At 37.7% G+C, this 22,654-nt stretch overlaps 1 protein-coding gene across 1 annotated transcript; it reads left to right on the top strand.

The window, feature by feature from the left end:
* The first annotated feature begins 36 nt into the window (after positions 1-36).
* Positions 37-22,654, top strand: dazl (deleted in azoospermia-like). The gene is made up of 10 exons (XM_026928099.3): positions 37-177; positions 905-1,009; positions 1,094-1,185; positions 14,489-14,540; positions 14,691-14,775; positions 17,213-17,340; positions 17,597-17,677; positions 18,597-18,647; positions 19,068-19,140; positions 21,274-22,654. Exons 1-9 carry the CDS (start codon positions 175-177, stop codon positions 19,110-19,112), a joined length of 642 nt encoding a protein of 213 aa, XP_026783900.1. The 5' UTR covers positions 37-174; the 3' UTR covers positions 19,113-19,140; positions 21,274-22,654.

Below are 22,654 nucleotides of genomic sequence, written 5' to 3'. Positions count from 1 at the left end.
GTACACAGGAACCCTCCCTGATTGAATGGCTGTAGATCAGTCGGGAAGCTGGAGGCTGATTAGTGCCCAGGTGTAGGCGCCTGTTCCTCCTCCATTTTCTCACAACGCTTGAAAGAAACGGGAAGGCAATTTGGGCAGACATTAATTTATTCACTTATTTTAACGGTTTTAGACATGGTGAGTAAAATGAACTCCACAAGTAATGCATATATATCATCCACGTACATCAGGAAAATAATATTATGTTGTTTTTTGGCTTCTGTGAGAGAAACCGCCCTTTTCAAGCTAACCTCCTTATACGAGGCTATACCTCAACAAATTATTAATGTTCGCGATAATGAGCATTTTTAGAGTTTATAATAATTTTAACTTGCGTATCAAACTTTGTTTTTCTTAGTTGTCTTGATAAAGATGTATAATTGAGTCATGGCTCGTCTCGAGCCTTACTGAGACAGAATGCTAACTACCTTAGCAGGGAAAGCTGTTGTATCAGTGCAGTAAGTTTTGTACGCCTGGTTAACCAGGTAACATCCTGTAATGGTGGTTAATTTGAGGTAGAAACACAGCCGGCGCTGACATGCACCGGGTCGCAGCAGCTCTGCTGGTCTGACTGTTCGCTAGCACACAGGGAACGGCACACAGCGTGCGCGCGACCTGACCATCGCTCTCCACTCACACAGTTAGCTTAGCTGAACAGTTAGCTATCGGAGTGATTGTCTCGAATTTGGATATTTTGTAAAAAAAAAAAATCTAAATCTACCAAATTGTGAATCTAGCGCTTTAAAAAATGATGCCCAGGTTCATGGTTGTCCACACAAAGCTTACTTATAATGTATTTTTATGACTTCATGACTTTAGAGTCGTTAGCTTCAGGCCTCAGGACTAACTGAAATGTGACTCTCAGGATCTCCAGAAACAGCGGCATGGCGTGGCGATGTCTAACGGCTTCATCTTACCGGAGGGCAAAATGACGCCCAACACACTGTTTGTGGGAGGCATAGACATGAAGGTGGGCCAGCGTGTGTTTGATTCTGAAATGAAACGCAGAGTAGGCGAGTGAATGCTGGGCTAAAGGCAGTTTCTCTCCGTGCAGGTTGAAGAGAATGAGATCCGAGACTTCTTCGCTCGGTACGGCGCAGTGAAGGAGGTGAAGATCATCACCTACAGGGGTGGAATCTGCAAAGGGTGAGGCTCAGACCTGCTTCACTCCAAGTACACGTTTCTTATTACTTGCATTTAGTTTTCATCAGTCAACAAGTCTCATTTATTTTATCAAAAGTGCATCACAAATACACTATATGGTCAAAAGTATGTGCACCCCTGACCATCACACCCGTATGTGCTTCTTCCCCAAACTGTTACCACAAAGTCTGAAGCACACAACTGTACAGAACGTCTCTGTGTGCTGTAGCTTTACAGTTTCCCTTCACTGGAACTAAGAGGCTGAAACCTGTTCCAGCATGACAATGCCCCTGTGCACAAAGCGAGCTCCATGAAGACATGGCTGAATGAACACAAATCCCCACAGCCACGCTCCAACAGTGGAAAGCTTCCCAGAAGAGTGGAGCTCATTATAACAGCAAACACAGGGGAATAACTCTGGAATGAGACGTTCAACATGCACATATGGGTGTGATGGTCAGGGTGCACATACTTTGGCTGTAAAGTGTATGATTTTAAACTGCATTATCTCTCTATTTTGCTAATGTACACAGATAAACAAAAATGTTTAAACAGAAGAAATTCTGTTATTTGAGTTGGGGAACTTTCACATTCACTTTTTAGTCCATTTTGAATCGAACCCTGGTGCATTTCTCTCTGCGGTTGATTTAGGAAGGCGAGAGCACATCTCATTTTGTCAGTTTCTGCCTCCATTGCTGTTTGTCTTTCTCCACCTGAGGATAAAAAAGATAAAAAGAAAAGGATAAAAAAAAAAAGTCTAAAATTACTAGCACACCTAATTTCAACATAACATCAATTTCACCAATAAGATGGTGGTGCTGGTGGTTTGTTGTCTGATGTTTGTTTATGTAGCTACATATAACATTTTATAGTAAGCATCTGCTTTCTTCTCGTCAGTTAAGCTGCTTTACCAGGTTGTGACTTAATCTTGATGTGATGTTCCAGTCCATGATCTAAAAGTAGGAGAAAAATAAGGTCTCACTGCTCTATTGTATTATATTATGTCTTCGCTGTGCAGATATAGTTATACACCAGAACGTTACAAGTTCTGTAATGTTGCCTGACATCAGTACATTGTTTGTTGTTCTTCAGAGAGACAATAGAGTAAGAGTAAAGCTCAATATACAATCTGTATATGGAACATACAGCAGTAATTGCATCTTGTAAAAGAATCGGCTTGTTAGAGTGTCTGCAATATGAATATTTAATTATCCACGTTTGTAGGCTATACGAAAATACAGAATAACAATAATGTTTTACACATTTTTGCACTTTTCTTTGCGTGTAGCTCAGCACTTTCGTGCATAGTGTCCACACTTGGGAATAATTCTCTTAAGGCTGCTTTTAGGAAAATATAAAATGTAAAGCACCTCTAAAACACTTTAAAAAAATAAATAAATAAATAAATAAATTCTATTGCTCTGTAGACTCATTGTATCCTGTCTGTTATATCTTTACACATATTCTGCCTAAAATACCAAATTAAATAAAATATTTTGATATCCAATTACCTTCCCTTTTTAAAAACTGTTTTTTTAATTGAAGATAAATCAAGTATACAGTTTTAAACTGTGTGAATTCTGTGCATGTTTAGAATATTGCTGTATTTCGATCCTAAATTATATTTTCTGATTTTTAGACCTGAATGTTTTTGTTTATAAATATAGTAGATATTTTTTTCAGGTATGTTTTATCTTTTTTTTTTTTTTTTTTTTTTTTTTAAACTCATGGTATTCCAGCATGTGGACAGATCATTTACTTTTTAATATAGTAGCTTAAAAACTCAAGAATGTGTCTTGGTGAAGGAAGTCCTTTAGGAAAATGAGGAATAATGAGTGCACTTGCAGCTCATCGCAGATTGAATGCTTTGTAGCCGCACACAGTGATGTCATTCACAACGAGCCAGCCCTTTCTTTCTTTTCTTTTTTTTTCTTGCTTTTCATAGATGTGAACAAATTCATTCCTTCATTCATTCCTTCCTCTAGTCATCTATCTTTAGCAGCCACTTAAATACTTCTATGGTAACCTCTTTGCTGTTCATTTGCATTAATTGTGAGACGTGTGTGTATGTATATGAAGTAAGTGTATCATGGGAGGTGATGAGTTGTCAGGAAAAATGAAAAAAACATTTTTCTTCTTCTCAATTTGGTCACCTGCCATTTCTTACCCACCAGCCAGCTCTCCCTTATCATAAAGCAACTACTAACCAGGGAGGGTGAAGGCTGACACGTGCTTCCTCTGAGACACGTGAACTGCTTCTCATGCTGTGTCACAGGGAAGCATCACACACTCGGTATAATGCACAGGGCACACTCGTTAGTCAGTAGGGACAGTAAGATTTTATTAATGTGCAGTCAGTTATGGGAAAGAACAACAGACATTGGCCATAATATTGCAAACTGTGTCAAATTTTAGTCAAAAGAGCTGGCTTAATGTGTACATAAACCGCTCTGCACGTACAAAGTGTATCTTCTGCCATGTGGTGCGCGTAGTTGAAACCGTGTTTTGTGGAAATCGGGTACGAGGACACCGTGCCGCCCGTGCGCAGTGCAAATCAGACTGTGGCGAGGATTTGACAGCCGTGTAGTTGGGGAATAAGTGTGAAGACCATCAGCAGTTCATCAAAAAATCTAAGGTAAAATTAAATAATTATTTACAGCCATCATAATGTTTATATAACATTATAACAAATATAATTACAGCCATTATAATGTTCTTCAAAGATGTATTTATAGTTGTGAAATTTAAATGACTTTTTTGTGTGTTTTGTGGTGCAGCATATTTTGAGTCTGTTGTTGATCATGGGAAGCAGAGTTGTGGAAACCTAGCAGGTAAGATAATGTTTATAATTTATAATTTGTTCCTCATGGGTTCATAGAGCTCATCAATGTTGTTAGAATAAAGTAGAATTGCAGTACTTCCCAGAGTTATCCACTGATACTTTACATTATACACTACTGTATTATACACTTAGAGCAAAGGGCCTGGGAGAAAGATCAAGTAGCTCAATAACTACTGCATCACACTGTTGTTTCTGACCATGATCTATCTGTACACCACTGTAATTTATTAGTCCAGGCTAGGCATAATCTGGGTCTGGAAAGCTGGCACTAGATAAGATAAGATAAACTTTATTAATCCCCGAAGGGAAATTCAGGTAGTCTTGTAGATAAGTAAGAAAGAAAGTAGTGAGAGTAGTAAAGTAGTGAGAGTAGTAAAGTAGTGAGAGTAGTGATTAGTGATTACTAGATGCCTTTTTAATTATTTATGTTGATGAAACTCATCTACATTTAAAGATCAGGATGCAGATTCAACACAGCAAAATCTACAGGAAACATTTCTTTAATCTGACAAAAGGTATAATGTACTACATGCGATAATTTTTTTAATTTGTTATGGTGGCACCGTTTTGTGTATGTGCGGATTCATTATACCCAGTGACAGGTGAGAGTGCTGCAACGTTATCCCTAAGTGATATTGCTTTATGCTTCAGTGAAAAAGGAAATTGTTTTCTAAGACAAACATAAATAAATATAAATACAAATATTATATGTTTATATATAATTTATATAAACACGTGCAGTGAACTCCAGAAATATTGACACCCTTCAAAAAATGGACAAGCAAAGTGTTCAGATACATTCAGTTTTTGCACACTGTTACAGATTTTTATTTAAAATGGATTAAATTGACTTTCTGGCCATCAGTCTACACACAATAACCTATAATAAAAATTTTTTGTAAATAAAAATAAGTAATAAAGTGGGCCAACTTGTCCATTCACTGTGTAATTTGTCCTTTCAAAAATTCTATGTAGGGATTTCATAAAAGTGAAAAATATCTTTCTTTGCCTTTCACAAGATGTCAGTTTCTCAAGACTAGCTGTCAGTTCCTTTGTCCACATGGTTATAGAAGGAGGTTCCAGTTTTTTCCAGAGAAATGCAGTTATCCTTCGTGCTTGAAGAAGCCCAAAGTCAGTAAGCAGCGACTGCTGCAAAGTAACCACATAATCCTCTAGATAAATTAAATGTACACACAGTTTTGATTGAAAAGGTATTTCTTTACTAATTACATGAGTTATGCATGTAACAACCCCCTTCCAAAAGTACTGTATCTTTGGACATTCCCATACACAATGGATTAACGTACCTTTTGCTTCCACACATTTAACACAAATATTTGGGGTATCAGGGGCAATCCGGTTCAGTGTCACTGGAGTAAAGTTAGTTCTCATTAACCATTTGTACTGTAGTAAGCTGAGTTTAGTATTTAGTGACTGTGCTTTAAAGCAGGCCATCTCCCAATCTGCTACATCTATGCCCTCATTCATGTCCACCTTCCATTCGTCTAGTTTTCTTTCTTTTAAGCTTTATAACAGGCGTCATACAATGCTGACTCTTGACCTCAGTTGGTCATATGGCTAATGGTAATTTTCTCAATTTTGCACAGTGAGGGCAAATGCGTTGATTGTGAACTGGTGATAATGTTTCAGCCGCAAATATCTGAAAGTATTTTTTTGGGATATCGTACGTCTTACACAAACGCAAAAGTTAGTAATTACCATCAGCATACAGATCTGAGACTTTCTCTATACCCCTTTCAAACCATACCTTAAAGCCCCCATCTGTCCTTTCAGGTATAGATTGTTTATTACCCCATATAGGGGAAAACTGAGATAGCATGGGAGAATCTCCAGTATGCAGATGTGCATTGTACCAAACTAAAATGGTGTTTTCAAGAAAAAAACTTTTAATCTGTTTATATAATGTTTTAACATTTGTTGAGTATAGGTAAAGCTTAGAGTAGCTAACTGTTCAATATTAATCCAGGCTGGGGGAGCTGATATAGAGAAATAAAACATAGCTGATCTCAGTTGTGTAGCCCAGTAGTACCATTTCAGATTGGGCAGGTGGAGCCAACCTCTTTCATAAGGTAATTATAATAACTTGAGTGTAAGTCTGACCTTTTTATTATTCCATATAAATTTACTCAGTAAATGATTACGTTTATCAAAAAAAAAAAAAAAAAAAGGCGTCTGTTAATGGTAACGGGAGAGACTGAAAAAGATAGTGATACTGCCAAAATTTTTTTTTTTTTTACTTTTATGCTAGCTAATGGGTCTAAAGGAAGAACCACTCCATTAAGGGTTTATCTAGCTTTAAAATTAAAGTTATCATCGCCAGTCTCAACGAAGTTGGAAGTATTTCTTCCTTATATGCTTCTTCATACATAGCTAAAATCTGTGTCAACAGCTTTTCTTTGAATGATTTATAAAATTCGATTGGAAAGCCCTCAAGCCCCAGCGCTTTCCCACTGCTCATATTCTGAATAGCTTCAGATAGCTCTTCTGTTGTCACCTGCCATTACAACTCTTGTGTTTCCCAGTTTGACAAGCTTTGAAAATGTAATTGGTCCAAAATGAATTCTGGTCGTGTGTGCTGCATTCCAATCTGTACAACATTTTATAAAATTCACAAAAGATTCATTAATTACTAACGGGTCCGAACTTGTATCTTGTGCCGAAGTTACTATACTATTGATTGCTCTGTCAGACTGTGTTTTTGCCACGCCAATAGTTTTTCTCGTTTTTCACCTTGATCATAATAAGATTGCAAATTTAATGAAATCTGGATCTTCGAGAAGTTCAGTTGAAAATCTCCATCTTGGAGAACTATATACATATTCATCTATATGTAAAATTAAAGATAAGCTGCGTGATCACTGATTACAATACTATCATACCAGCATCCATTAATTTTAGGCAGGAGCTCAGCTAAAACTAAAAAATAGTCAATACAACAGTGAGTTCTATATGTCTGTGAGTAGTGGAATCTTAGTGGATTATTAGAAACGGTCTATTGTGGGCGTCATAGTGCAGTGAAACTTGTGAAAGGGGGCAAGTCTGGAACCAATGTACCCTGAGGTAAATCAGCCATCTGCTGCTCTCCTAAACGGAGTCTGTGTTTTCTGCATACTGTGTACTCGGTTATAACGTTGCATGAAGTAGAATTGGCATTGATAATCCAAAATCTTTTATGGAGTTCAGAAAGAATGTGATTTCTTCCTGCATGTCCCACTTTGTCATGTATGTGCCTAAGAATGAGTGACACATGAGACTGCTTGGGAAGTATAACAGGAAATGTGATCTCTTCAGGTAAGGCTGCCTTAGACCGACATCCTCCCACTCTAAGAACTCCATCCTTTAACAATGGATCAAGTCTGTAAAGAGTATTTGCCATCTTAATGTTGGTTTGCACTATTGTGATCTCTTCTGAAGAATGGCTTCTTTGAACATATTGAATGATAGGCTGCTCAACCATCTGCTAATCTGAAACGTTTACTTTCTGTCTACCCAGCAATGTCTTATGTTCTGTCTTTTGCTTGAAACTGTTCTCTTTGTTCCATGTTACAGGGTTTGAGGTATTGTTGAACTTGCGTCAGCTTGTCTGTGGAATTGGTATCACCTTAGATGATTGCGATCATAGTTGGGCTTCTTTTAATTTCTGGATCTTCCACAGAAAGTGAGTGGACTCTTATGTGAGCTAGTGGCTAATCCAGGTCTGTTCTCCATAGGATATTTGGACCATGACATAGGAGTCAGAGTGCTTGAGTTTTATACATCTGCTGACTTGGAAGTTTATTTGCTTGATCATTTTTCCATTCCATCCATTTATCATTTGAAGACTGTGGTATCTCTTCATCCCATCCTACATTCATTCTGCACAGTTCTTGTAATAGCAGTTTAGCAGGCAAGATAAAGGGAGTGAGGAATAATCTGAACTTACAGCAGACAGTATACCTCTTGTATGTGGCTTGCTTGTGACATTAGATAGAACCAAATGTCTGTTGGTTACCCGTTTGGATAGGTGGAATCCTCCGCTTTCACAAGCAACTGTTACTTCCTGGATAAGCGATATTGCTTCCTCTTCTATGGCTACAGAATTCAGACAATCATCAACATTAGACAAGATCGTCAGTTACCTCGGGCCTGAGGTATTGCCTACTGTCCTCAGCTGTTTTTCTGAGTTGCACAGCTGGGTGACGATACAGCTCCAAAAGTGTTATACCTTAGTCTAATGGAGTAAGACTTGCATCACCTCCTGGCCACCACAGAAATTTTAAGAAGTCAACTCTGCTGTCTTTACTTGGTGGAACATTGCTTCGATGCCACCTATTATTGGATCCTGGCGGAATTTCATGAGCACTGTTGTGAGTCTGTTTGTGAGATCTAGACCTTGAAGCAGCTCTGAATTGAAAACTACTCTTAATTTTTTCCTTCTTTGGATGGTATACCCCATGGTGGGGTATGTACCAAATATTACCTTCTCTTCCTTTTAGTTGTTCCTTAGGCACTGTTTCAGCAAATCACTTATTAACAACTTCAGAAAGATTTCTTTTGAGTTTTCTTTTTAAACTCTCAGGGCGCTGTGTTTCGGCTAGTCTGATCAATTATATTGCCAAACACTTGGTTGGTTAATATCTTGTTTCTCAATGAACTTGACTAGGTCACAGAAGCTCACTTTTTTTGTTCCCTTTCTCATGGAGCTCAGAAACTTCAATTCGCCTTCTTTTTCTGAGTTTGTAGGGCAAATTAATTGTCAGGGCTCTAAGATTAGAAGCAAGATCAAGTTCCTCCATGAAAGCCTCTCCTCCATAAATTACAACACCCTCTAAGGTAGAGAGCAAATACTTGTAGAGCCTTTGGATCCTCTGGCCATGACAGGGCCTTTTCTATGTACGCATTAGAGATTTTAAATTCATTGCCAAAATGATCTTTGAGGAGAGTTTTGGCTCCATGATATCCCCTGACAGGGTCCATGAGAAGGCAAGTCTTAACCAATTCTTTAGGCTGCCCCTGATAAACTGTTCCACAAAACACAGCCTGTCTTGAGCATTGTCAGTTTTACCCTCAACAGTGTCCTCAAATTTTCTGATGAATGCTCTGAATTCTAACGGGTCTCCGTCAATAACTTTGACTTCCTTAGGACATTCCTGACATTTTCCTTTAAAATTCGCTGGTATAATTCAGAATTCATTGTTCCATCAATGATGGCAAGCCACCCTGGCCCAAATGCAGCAAACCATGCCCAAACAATGATACTACCACCACATTTCAACAGATGGGATAAGGTTCTTATGCTGCAATGCAGTGTTTTCGTTTCTCCAAACATAACGCTTCTCATTTAAACCAAAAAGTAATATTTTGGTCTCATCTGTCCACAAAACATTTTTCAGTAGCCTTCTGGCTTGTCCACATGATCTTTAGCAACCTGCAGACAGGCAGCAGTGTTCTTTTTGGAGAGCAGTGGCTTTCTCCTTGCAGCCCTGCCATGCACACCATTGTTGTTCAGTGTTCTCCTCATGGTGGAGTCATGAACATTAACCAGTGTGAGAGTGGCCTTTAGTTGCTTAGAAGGTAGCCTGGTGGGTTCCTTTGTGGCCTCGTGGACTATTACATGTCTTGCTCTTGGAGTGATCTTTGTTGGTTGACCACTCCTGGGGAGGATAACAATGGTCTTGAATTTCCTTTATTTGTACAGAATCTGTCTGACTGTGGATTGGTGGTGTCCAAACTCTTTACGATGGTTTTGCTACCTTCATAAACAACTCTTTTTCTGAGGTCCTCACTTCCACAAGCATGTGTTGAGTAGATCAGACTTTGATAGGTCCCTTTTCTCTAAATAAAATGGGGCGCTCACACACATCTGATTGTCATCCCATTGATTTGAAAACACCTGACTAATTTCATCTTCAAATTAACTGCTAATCCTAGAGGTTCACATACTTTTGTGACTCACATCTGTAATATTGGATAATCTTCTGCACTAAATAAGGAAAATATTTTTGTCTCATTTCTTTAATTGGGTTCTCTTTGTCTATGTTGAGGACTTGTGTGAAAATCGGATGTTTTAGGTCATTTATGCAGATATAGAAAATTCTAAAGGTATGCAGTCAAATATTAAGTGTTAAGGCTATGCCAATACTTTTGCTCACCTAAAAATTGGGTGATCTGACACCAAAGGTGCCGTGTTCTAAGTTGTTTAACACATCTAGATGTAAATATCAGGAAATGAAAACTGAAATTCTGATCTATCGTCTGTCTTTTGATCTCAAAGCAAATTGTCTTCAGCGTATAGCAAAGACAAAAGAATTGGCCTTGCCGTTCCAATACTTTCGATGGAGACTTTATTGGATAGCAAGCTAGCATTGACATAAATTGACCATATACAGTCAAGTAAGTTGAAATTAAATAATGAATATGAACTTAGACTTTCAGCTTTAATTTAAGGGTTTTTACCAAATTGGGTGAATGGTGTAGGAAATCCAGCACTTTTTATAAGTGATGCACCATCATTCTGGTAACATCTGTCCATGGAATGTTCCAGAACTGTATGGGCTGCCTTTTTTTTTTTTTTTTTTTGGTTTTGGCAAACTCTAATCTGGTCTTTCTGTTGTTGAGGCTTACCAGTGGTGTGCATCTTGTAGTAAAACCTCTCTTGATTGTTGACTTTGACACACACATACCTACCTCCTTGGGGGTGTTCTTGATCTGGCCAATTGTTGTGAAGTGGTTTTTCTTCACCAGGGAAAGAATGTTTATCCACCACAGTTGTTTTCCATGGTCTTTTGGGCTTTTTGGTGTTTCTGAGCTCACCATTCTGTTCTTTCTTTTTTAGAATGTGCCAAATAATTGCTTAGACCACACCTAATGTTTTTGCTATCTCTCTGATGGGTTTGTTTGATTTTTCAGCCTAATGATGGCTTACTTCACTGGCAGTGACAGCTCTTTGGTCTTTGAAATTTAACAGCAATAGATTCAAAATGCAAAACCCACACTTGAATACTTCCTGTACTGCTTTAACTAAAAGTCAGTTTAACTAAAATAGGTTCCAGTGAAGTGTAAACAAGTCATGAGATGCCTGTTCTGGTGTTCTAGAGACACACGTGTGTGTAATATGGTGGTGCTGAGGCATTTGTGGGGATGTTGGGACATACAGGTTATGATTAGGGGATTGTTCATGTGGAGTTGTACTTCATATCAATGACCGTGTTCCCAAGTTTTATTTTGTGAGGCTTGAGTTGCAAGGATTAAAGAAAAAGTCACTCAAAGCTCATTTGAAGTTCGCTGATGGATGGATACATTTATTACTTGCTGGCAAACTAAGACGACAGTCATTCTAGCAAAATTAAGTTAGATATGCAGTGAATGTTTAGCCTCTTAGCTACATTTTCTTCAGGCCTTTAGTTCATCCATAGCCATAAGATTAACCCAACATTGGTATTGGGCTCAAATATAGAAAATAATGAAGCTTAACAGCAGATATTCAGGCCTCATTCAGACATCAGTACCTACTGTGTTTATTGTGGTCACATTGTGTTATTTACCTCTTTTGTATCTTTCAGGTAAACAAGCATCTGAAATACTTCCAACTCCTGGAGAGCTGCTGTATCTTCTGATCGGTTTTGGAGTCCTTGTGCCCCTCTGTGCACCTGCTTGCTCTACCATTCTCCTTTCTAGATTCTAATTTGGCATTTCTGGAATTTGGAATTTCACCTTTATTAGTTTGTAGTTAGTGTTAGTCCTGTCTCAATAAAATGTACAACACAATAGTAAATAGACGTACTTCAGAGCACTTCAACCATGTCATTGAGATATTTTGACATCCACAAATCCAAGTGCAGCCACACACTGATTGTTGTACAGTCTAGAAACCTGTTGCTTTTTTGCAATTTATGGTAATACATACACAATAAGTAATAAGGTTACTAAGGTTGTCGGTTTTATCTCTTGTGTTTGTCGCCAACCTTTTCTTTTGCATCTGGATTGATGGTTTTCTGTTCTTTTAACATGATCCTTCCCAGTACTTCTCATTGGACTACTGTTCTAATATTTTCTTCAATAAATATTGTGCAATATTGTAAAGGTTACAACTGATTAACTTAATGAAAATAGCATTTGAATGTGTGCAATAGCTGATATTTTATGTCTTGGTATTTATCAGAAAGTAAATGGAAACAAATTGCTAGGTTGCAGTCAAGCCTTCAAACATACCTGCGATAATAAGCTCACAGTGGGTTATTGAATAATGGTATGTTTTTTTTAAAAGAGGCACTGAAGTTAACAAAATTATGAATGCCGTTGTGTTGTCCTGGTGGTCATTTACATTTTTATAATTAGACTGCAGGACACACAGAGCACTAAACTTTTAAACGTTTAATCCTGCTTTGCGTCATGGTGCTGTTTACTTTTGCACAGCGGTTCCCAAAGAAACGACCCCAAATGTGCTTGAATTTTCTGCGACCCGAAACCTTAACCAGCCTTTTTTTTAAATAAATTCCAGATTAAGAGTTTATTGCAACTGTAACATTAGATTTTATTGTGTCAGTAACTTGTACCATGAATGAGTAAAGAAATATTGCTTGCACTGGTGAACTTGCATGTCTTGACAAAGCTTTTCAAAAAGTCAGGTGGTGTGTTTGAACAATCTTATTTCTGCTGTCAAATCCAGCTACGAGCAATACATAAAGAGTAAAACACGATCAGTGTGTTGTAGGAAAATAATCCACGGCGGGGTGGCGTGATGCTCCTCTGCTTCGCGTCGGGGTGTCTGGTTTATAATTGACACATGACATTGTGTGCGAGTGCAGAAGCAGCGGCAGTGCGAGCAGCGTAATCCACACATTTGCCTGTGTCTCTTATGTTGAGGATTAAAAAGCCACATCCACTATAGTTGGAATGTCGGAGCCAAAACACCCCGTCCATCAGGTTTTCAAGTGGAACTGTAAAATGTTTTATCGATTACATGCACGCTGAGAGTTATCAGGCTGATGAGCTCTGTCTCTCTTTAAAACTTTCCACCATCGTTGTGATTGTGCTTTCCACTGTCATGAGCTGTGTCTCAAATTGAAAACTCTGACCTAGTAGTATTTACTAATCTAGAAAATCCAGAAGGACGTGCATCAGAACAGACTTTCAGTAGGTTTGAAGGCTACAAGAGAGATTTTTAAAATTCAAGCACATTGTAATAGAAAACCCAGTTATTGTTAGTGCTCAGTAATGGTCTAGAATAATAAACAAGTATGCGATATGAGACACAGCAGTGGTCTGTTTAGCAGTAGATGGACGGGGAAATCTGTCTTTCTGTCACAGAACTCCTACTTTAATGCAGCGTGCCAGGATAGTGGAAAAAAGGAAGATAGCATGCTTCATTTAAACGTGGTTGGATTGAATATGATTCCCATTAATAAATTCTTCATAGAGCGGGATTTCTAATATTAATTTGTAAAAATGAATGAATAAAACAGAAGAGAAGGTTGAGAGTTTCTTTTGCAACCCCGTTTGTAAATCAGGCGACCCCCACATTTGGGAACCCGTGGCTTTATAATGGGTTCCACCCTTAACTGACCCTGCTAGAGGAAGAAAACCATGTCATGTATTTTGGTTTGTGTGCAACATTTTTTTATTTTTTTTGTAGATGTTTTTGCGTGCTGCTAAACTTGACCTGTGAGGAGCAAACCTGAGCTGGAGAACAGCTGGAGTGCAGAAATGTGATGTGCTCTGGATAATCGTGCTGACAAAAAAAATAAGTACAGGATGCGATACACAAAGTGTTTTAAAGTATTTATATAATGATCTAATCTTTTTTTTTTTTTTTTTTTTTTTTTTTTTAGCAGCATGTGAAAGTGAACTTAGATCTGAGTCAAGGACTGTGAAATCTACATGTAGTGGGGATGGGATTTATTTCATTCACACAATATCAAAAAAACAAACTGTAATTATCCAGTACAAACAGAGCACAAACAAATGCGAGGCAAATATTTTATTGAATTTCTTTTTTTTTTTTTTATATGAGCGACCAAATTCACAGAGGTGAAGCATTTTGCATGTTGGCACACACACACACACACACGTCCTCTTTAAAGTCGGCTCTTTTGTAAGATGTTGCTGTTCCAAACCTAAGCAGAAATGCTGATTCACTTTTAAGATCAGGAAACCACAAGTTAACTCAGTTGCTTGCAGTTGTACTAACCTGTTTTTTCAGTGATGTCTCACAAAAATGAGTTGTGAGTGTAGAGTTGAGTTTTGAAAACTTCAAATTTCCTTTGTTACTGCAAAAACAGTAAAAAGCTGATAATCATAATATAGCCCATTGATTGATTGATTTTTTTAAACTGTGTTTCTTCGGTTTGTTTTTAATCTTTTCTTATATTTATAAAATATTTTCTTGTGGGTAAACTCAAAATATCCATAAAGAGAGAGAGGGGAAACACCACTGTTGCTGATGCTGTTTTTTTCCCCCTCTAGTTATGGTTTTGTTTACTTCAGCGAGGATGTCGACATCCAGACTATCGTTGAAGTAAGGAGGTCACCATTAAACATTACAATAATAATAATAGTAATCTATAGGAGTCCAAAATGTGTTGCTTATCAGTTGCTTATTTGAGTTGGGTCGGTGTTGACTTGGTCTTGCAGCACTAATGTGTGACTGCGTATCTCTTATTCCCAGCAACAGGTCACTTTTAAAGGAAAGAAACTCAAACTGGGCCCTGCCATCATGAAGGAGCGGAGTTCTCGTGAGTCAGGTTTCCAAGGTTTGTCCTTGTTTTGATGTGTTTAGGGTAGCTACTCCAAAAAGAATTTATTATTATTATTTTTTTTAAACTTATTTAATTCTCATGTCCATTTTGACAGATGAGGCTGGTGTATGATATAGCAGTTGGATTATTTTTGGTTACAGATCCAGAAAATTACTTCGTTACTTTTATTTTTTGAGCAAAAATAATAATAATTTTCACATCTAAATACATTTGAAGGGCCATGCATGAATGCTTTTCTGTTGCACCGCTCAGTTGGAACTTCTTTAATTAAACATTTGTCTTTTTTTTTTTTTTTTTTTTTTTTTTTTTAAACGTTGGCTAACGGTTTCCTGCACTGCCTTCAGTGCCATTGGTGCAAGCTGCAAATAGCCATTCTGCATTTCTGCCTTCGGTCCTTTAGTCTGTTCAGCTCTCTCATGCCCTTATCTGTATATGCTGCTTAAACAGATCAGATTCCAGAGCTTTAAGTTTCATACTCAATCAAAGCCATCATACGTGAAATCTCATAGATTGCTGACTAGCCAAGCAGCGTCTGCTGTAATTCAGTGCGGTGTCTTATAGCACTGCGTTCTGGAACTTTTTATCCAGCTTTTGCTGTCTCCATTACCTCTAAATCAGATTTCTCTTTAAGTGTAGACATACAGTCAGGTCCGGAAGCAACAACATGCCTTATTTATCAAGCTGCACACTAATGGATTTCTGCGTACATCATTCATATGAGTGTTTACACAAAAAGATTTACTATCTAATAAAACTTAACTGATCAGCCACGAATCTAATGAGTTGACCTGATCTGATGAGTTACTACATTTTTATATACGGATTATGCTGTCAAGTTTAAATCGCTTATTATTACGAATACACATATACAGGCCAGTGTGTATGACATTATATACAGTTAGGTCCAGAAGTATTTGGACAATGACAGAGTTTTTGTGATTTTGCCTTTATACACCACCACAATGGATTTGAAATAAAACAATCAAGATGCGATTGAAGTGTAGACTTTCAGCTTTATTTTAAGAGGTTCCACAAAAATATGGCATTTACCATTTAGGAATTACAGCCATTTTCAACAAAGTACCTCCATTTTCAGGGGCTCAAAGGTATTTGGACAAAGTGACATAATTGTAAATATAACCATAATTTTAACACTTGGATGAAAATCCTTTGCCGTCGCTGACTGCCTGAAGTCTGGAGCTCATGTTCTCAAAACTCAAATTCTGAGTTTCCTCCCTGGAGATGCTTTGCCACGCCTTCACTGCAGCCACCTTCAGTTGCTGCTTGTCTGTGGGTCTTTCTGCCTTCAGTCTTGTCTTCAGTAAGTGAAAAGCAGCTCTATTGGGTTGAGATCAGACGACTGACTTGGCCATTGAAGAATATTCCATTTCTTTGCCTTCAAAAAGTCTCGAGTTGCTTTCGCAGTATGTTTAGGGTCATTATCCACCTGCACTGTGAAGCGGCGTCCTATCAGTCTTGTAGCATTTGGCTGAATGTGAGCAGAGAGTATAGCCCTGTACACCTCAGAATTCATCTTGCTGCTTTTGTCAGCAGCCACATCATCAATAAACACCAGTGAGCCCGTTCCAGTGGCAGCCATACATGCCCATGCCATAACACTGCCTCCAGCGTGTTTGACACATGATGTGGTATACTTTTTTCAGCCTAATGATGGCCTCCTTCACTTGCATTGAGATCTCCTTGGACTTCATATTGGTAGCTCCAGTTGAACAGCTGCCAAATGCCAACTCAATACCTGATATCAACTCCAGACCTTCTGCTTCATTTGTCTTGAGATGATGAGGTCCAGGTGACCGCACCTGGTCAATTAACTTCTTATCAGTCAATTGTCCAAATACCTTTGAGCCCCTGAAAATGGAGGTACTTTGTTGAAAATGGCTGTAATTCCTAAATGGTAAATGCCTTATTTTTATGGAACCTCTTATAGCTGAAAGTCTACACTTCCATCACATCTAGATTGTTTTATTTTAAATCCATTGTGGTGGTGTATAAAGGCAAAATCACAAAAACTCTGTCATTGTCCAAATACTTCCTGAACTAACTGTATATAATGTCATACACACTGGCCTGTATATGTGTATTTGTAATAATAAGCGATTTAAACTTGACAGCATAATCCGTATATAATGTAGTAGCTCATCAGATCAGGTCAACTCATTAGATTCATGGCTGATCAGTTAAGTTTTATTAGATAGTAAATCTTTTTGTGTAAACACTCATATGAATGATGTACGCAGAAATCCATTAGTGTGCAGCTTGATAAATAAGGCATGTTGTTGCTTGCCACTTGTGTATTCAGTTTCTTGTGTCTCTTCATACGAGGTTAATGGAAAAGTTCTAATCGAGTAAAATGCTCATACTGTAGTCCTGATGAAGCTTTGGCTAATTAGTAAATGTTCTCGTAATTCAGGTTCTGTCCAGTCACCTTTGATTGGTCCATCACAGTGGGTAAGCCCCTCCCCCTGTGTGTACTGTACCTGCTGCCCTCCCAGCCTGGTTACACCCACTGTGCTCAGTGGAGGTGCACAGTACCTGCAGGTAAATTTTAATGTGATACTCGTATTCTTCATACTGCTTTAAACATGAGCCTTAACTCTACACAATACATATGATATAGTGAAGTGAAGTGACAATATACAATACATAACTGATTATTATTTCAATAAGCAAAGTTCAACATTTTAGAAAAAAAACATTTCCCTGAGGTTATTGTATATAGGTTTTAAATCATGTAGTATTTGCTAGGAGAAAACAGGCAAGCAGTACCTATGATCTTTTTTTTCTCTCTCTCTAGCCATATTCTTACCCAAGTTTTCCAGGAGTAATGATCCCTCAGATGCCTATGAATTATGCACAGACAGCCTACGCCTACCCGGTATGCAGTCACCATCAGCACAACATGTACGCAGCTGTTCTCTAGCTGACCGTGTTTCTGAAATATTAATCAATATTTCAAAACTCACATTCAGCATATTGCACTGTAACATGTGTGATAACCTGTTACAGTGTTTTGAATGGAGATGAAGGAATGTTATGTATCGCTAGCACAAACTATAATCTGGAGTGGGTTAATGGCACAAATTTAGATAAACTACCAGTACTTGTCAACTAATTTATTCAGTTCTCAGAGTAACTTGGGGCAAGACGTGATGATAGTAATCCACATCTGTAGTTTTCATACTGGGTGAAGGTCTTAGGCACATTCTGTAAAGTGAACATTCCTTCGTTAATAATGGATTTAATAATTCCATATTGAGAAATAAGCATTAAAACAGCCAACATTAAATTATAATTTAACTTTGCAAATTAGGCACGCTGTCGTGCAGTTTTCTGACGGTAGGCTGCTCCAAGTCTTGGAGAACTTTATATAAAAATGTAGGCTGTCTAAGACTGCACATTACAGTGCCAGGCAAATGTTTTTAAACACCTGGGGTCTTATTTATCAACCGTGGGTACGCATAGTTTTGTGTGTAAACTGCACATATGCACATTTCTATAATTCTGTGATTTATCAAGTTTTTCACAACACTAGCACTACTAATCATTAGATGTTGAGGGTGAGTTTTTGTCCTCTAAACAGGATCTTTTCTCAGTGGATTGCCAGGGTAACAATTAGAGCAGAATAATACAAAGGTTTTTTTTTTTTTTTTTTTGCGTGTGTTGTTTTTTTTTTTTTTTATTCTAGTTAAATTAATCTATCACAGTGGGCTAGATAATTGCACCGCTTTCAGATGCTTCTTTGACAGTATGTGAAGTATATGAAGCTGAGTTTTCTGCTTTATTTTTTGTGCCAGTACTCCCTGCCACAGTGGTGTGGTGACCAGAGGACACGGTTTATGAATCAGGTCAGTTTCTGAAATAATGAAATAATGAAGGCATTCAAATGAAACTAATAACTTTTTTCCCAGCTAAAGGACTTTTGATCCAAATAATTGCAGAATTTTGAAAAAGTAAAGCACAAAATAAATATATACAATAAAAATTATAGGAGTAACAAGATAATGTTTTCATATGTACAGCAAGAGTGATTGTATAAAATTGTGCAATTGATTTGCTGTGTGGGAAGAATTTTCTGTGTAATGATGATGCTCTTCCCCCAAACAAGCCTGGAATCAATCCTGGGTACACACTCAAGTGAAAGAACCCTAATAGTTCATTATCAAAGACATTATTTTAAACCATTAGAAGATATTGCAGGCTATAAGTTTCCAAGTTTTATAAGGATTATACAGCAATACATTAATTTGCATGCCTGTGCATTTTAGAACTTTGTGGACTGTGGAGTCCAGACGTTGCTGACACTTCTGTAGTCCGGTTTAGATGTGGACTGTCTTTCCGGTAAGAACTCAGTTCTCTTCATTAATGGCTTTTTCTAGTATTTCATACTGCAAGATAGGAATCTTCAGTGTTGTCCACCATGGGCCAGTGTGGCTCACCTGTACACCTGCTCATTTATGCAGTTATCCAATCAGCCAATCATGTGGCAGAAGCACAATGCATAAAATTATGCAGATACAAGTCAAGAGCTTCAGTTAATGTTCACATCAAACATCGAAATGGGGGAAAAAGTGTGATCTCTGTGACTTTAACCGTCGCATGGTTGTTGGTGCAGATGGGCTGGTTTGAGTTTTTCAGAAACTGCTGATCTCCTGGGATTTTCACACACAGCAGTCTCTAGAGTTTTACAGAATGGTGTAAAAAACAAAAAACATCCTGTGAGCAGAGGATCTGCAGGCTGAAACACCTTGTTGATGAGAGATCAGAGGAGAATAAGCAGACTGGGCTGAGCTGACAGAAAGTCTATAGTAACTTAAATAAGCACTTTTTACAATGTTAGTGAGCAGAAAAGCATCTTGGACACACACATCAAACCTCGAGGTGGATGAGCTACAACAGCAGAAGACCACATCAGGTTCCACTCCTGTCAGCCAAGAACAGGAATCTGAGGCCATAAAGGGCACAGACTCACTGAAACTGGACAGTTGAAGGCTGGACAAAGTCCAGGTAATTTTTTCTTCCTAATCTTCATCTGTCCAGTTTCAGTGAGTCTGTGCCCTTGATAGCCTCAGATTCCTGTTCTTGGCTGACAGGAGTGGAACCTGATGTGGTCTGCTGCTGCTGTAGCTCATCCACCTGAAGGTTCAGTGTTTTGTTCACGCTGAGACGTTTTGCTTCTCACCACGGTTGTAATGAGTGATTTTCTTTTTTTTAAGTTACTATATCCTTCCTGGCAGCTTGAACCAATCTGGCCATTTTCCTCTGACCTCTTATCAACAAAGTGTTTCTATCCACAGAACTGTCTCTCACCCAATGGTTTTTATTTTTAGCACCATTCTGTGTAAACTCTAGAGACTGTTGTGTGTGAAAATCCCAGATGATCAGCAGTTTCTGAAAAACTCAAACCAGCCCATCTGGTACTAACAACCATGCCACGGTTAAAGCCACAGAGATCAGACTTTTTCTTTATTTTGATGTTTGATGTGAACATGATTTGAAGCTCTTGATGTCTATCTTCATGATTTAATGCATTGTGCTGCTGCCACGTGATTGGCTGATTGGATAACTGCCTAAATGAGCAGGTGTACAGGTGTTCCTAATAAAGTGGACACTGAGTGTATTTTCCACATTTATACCTGTCTGCCTTTGTATGTGTTTGATTAATGAAAAGTACCTAAAAATTACAAATATTTATGAAATTTAACCATTGAAAATTGCTACTCCAAGTAGAAATGATTAGCAGTTAAGATTATCTAGACCCACAGTAAAACTAAAGAGATGACCGTTGACCACACACACGTTTGAAACTGTTGCTAGTATATTTTTTAAATGGTTGACTCGAGCAGTAAGACCTGATACTGATATTAATAATAAACTTTGTCCAGTCTAACCAAGTCAAATATTGAGTTTGTTAAGTTCATTACTGTTTACTGTTTTTTATAGTATTTTTTTTTAATGTAGAAGCGTTTAAGTTCATTATTTTTGAAGGCAACTGTAGAGCATTTCTGTAGTCTACAGACTTTTGCACTGTACTGTATGTGTCTTGGCTGTCTACCTTCATATCGGGCAAATTATGTGATTATTTTTACGCTTTCAGTAGAATGCAGGTGTTTTATTTTGCTACCTAAAGTAATAGTGCATATTGTTTTTGACATTTAATCAGAAGAGGCTGTACCCTGTACACCCTGGGCAGTGCTTTCCCTAATAATAATATAACTGCGTCTATTTACGTGCAATAAAATGTCTAAATCTAACAGTTTTAGTGTTACCTAAAGTACATGACTTGACTCCGACTTAAGCCGAGATGCTTGATACTTGACTTGAACTTCAAATGATTAAATTAAATTTAATAGATGGATAAATTAAAAAAGATAGAAACATCATTTAAAAAAAAAAAAAAATCATAGTTGCTCAGTAGACAGTGTGTTTTCCCCCTTACCCTTTTTGACCATCATCCCCACATGGCTTATTTAGGACCAGCACCCAAGGAAACCGAGGCTGATGTCTTCATGAAAATGACATCCAATTGTGGGAAAGCATGTTCAGCATTCTACCTCTGGTGTGACTCTGTGTTTCTGGGAACAAACGTCCCACTCTGGGTGACATGTCAGTGTGATGGCAAATCATGGTTATGTGGTCAAACTTCCAATAGAAGGCTGCATACTGTGTGTGTGTGTGTGTGTGTGTGTGTGTGTGTGTGTGACTGAATACAATTTACACAAATGTTTTTGTCAGTTTATTTGTTATTGTCCTTGCTCTGCCTTTGTCATACCAAACCTTTAAAAAAAAAAAAAAAAGACACTTTTAAAATCACAAAGGTTTTTGTTTCATCTATGTTGGTTATTTTAATGTTTGCACCTCCCTCGTTCTCCAAATGCTTTTTGATCTCAAGGGGAGGCGACTGTTCTTGAGGCTTCTGTAAATTGTTCAGCAAGTTCAGTTCAGCAAATTTTATAATTATATTTGTTGCATAATCTCATTCATGCTGGCAAAGCTCTATTGATTAACTTCTCAAACCTCATGTCACACATTGTAAGCACTGTCCTGGTTTTATTTTTATTTTTATATATTTATTATTTATTTTGAACAGGGTTAGGGATTCCAGTGTTAGTATTTTGAATATTTCTCAATGGAGTTGAGGTTTTTTTTGGGGGGGTTTATTTGGCTTCATGTGGCTTTGCCCATTTGATTAACATATTATAATAATTATTATAAGTTATATTGGCTTGACTCTTAATTTCAGATCAGTTGTGAAGAGAAGCCAGGAAAAAAAATCACTGCATTAAATACCAATGATTGATTGAAAAGAAACTTTTAAAAACTTGTTCTGTAAAAATGCTCAGTCACGCAATGGGTTTGGCCAGTTTTAATTCACTAAGTAATGATGGAATAACAATGCTTCACACGTTCACTGGTTGATACTGATGTTTGATATTTGTGGGGTTTTTTTATTTAAAGGTTCATTGTGCTTTTGTCTTCTTTCACTTTGTTAACGGTGGTTTTCTTCACAAGAATTGTTTTATTTAAAAATAATAGGGTGATCTGTCTTGAATGGTGAGATTTGCACACGTCATTTTCTTATGGCTGTAACAGATTGCAATACCAACCTAAATAGTTGCTGGTAAGCCATAGGTGTTGAACACTATATTGTTAGCAAACACTTTTATGGAGCCTTTGGCATCTGATGGATTATTTCCTCTTTACATCTCCCATGGCCTCATAAGAACTGTAGTTTCTACTCTGGTTGATGGCATTGGTCGATCACTATTCAGTTTCTTATGTATACTAGTTTAACATAAAAGGTTTGGTGTCTTTTGTCTTGTTTATAAAGAAATAAAGTTGAAGTTAAATAAAA

Source organism: Pangasianodon hypophthalmus, chromosome 29 (genome assembly GCF_027358585.1).
Source record: "Pangasianodon hypophthalmus isolate fPanHyp1 chromosome 29, fPanHyp1.pri, whole genome shotgun sequence".
NCBI classification, from domain to species: Eukaryota; Metazoa; Chordata; class Actinopteri; order Siluriformes; family Pangasiidae; genus Pangasianodon; species Pangasianodon hypophthalmus.
The sequence above is the reverse complement of the archived record's forward strand: the minus strand, read 5'-3'. Positions and strand labels throughout refer to the sequence as shown.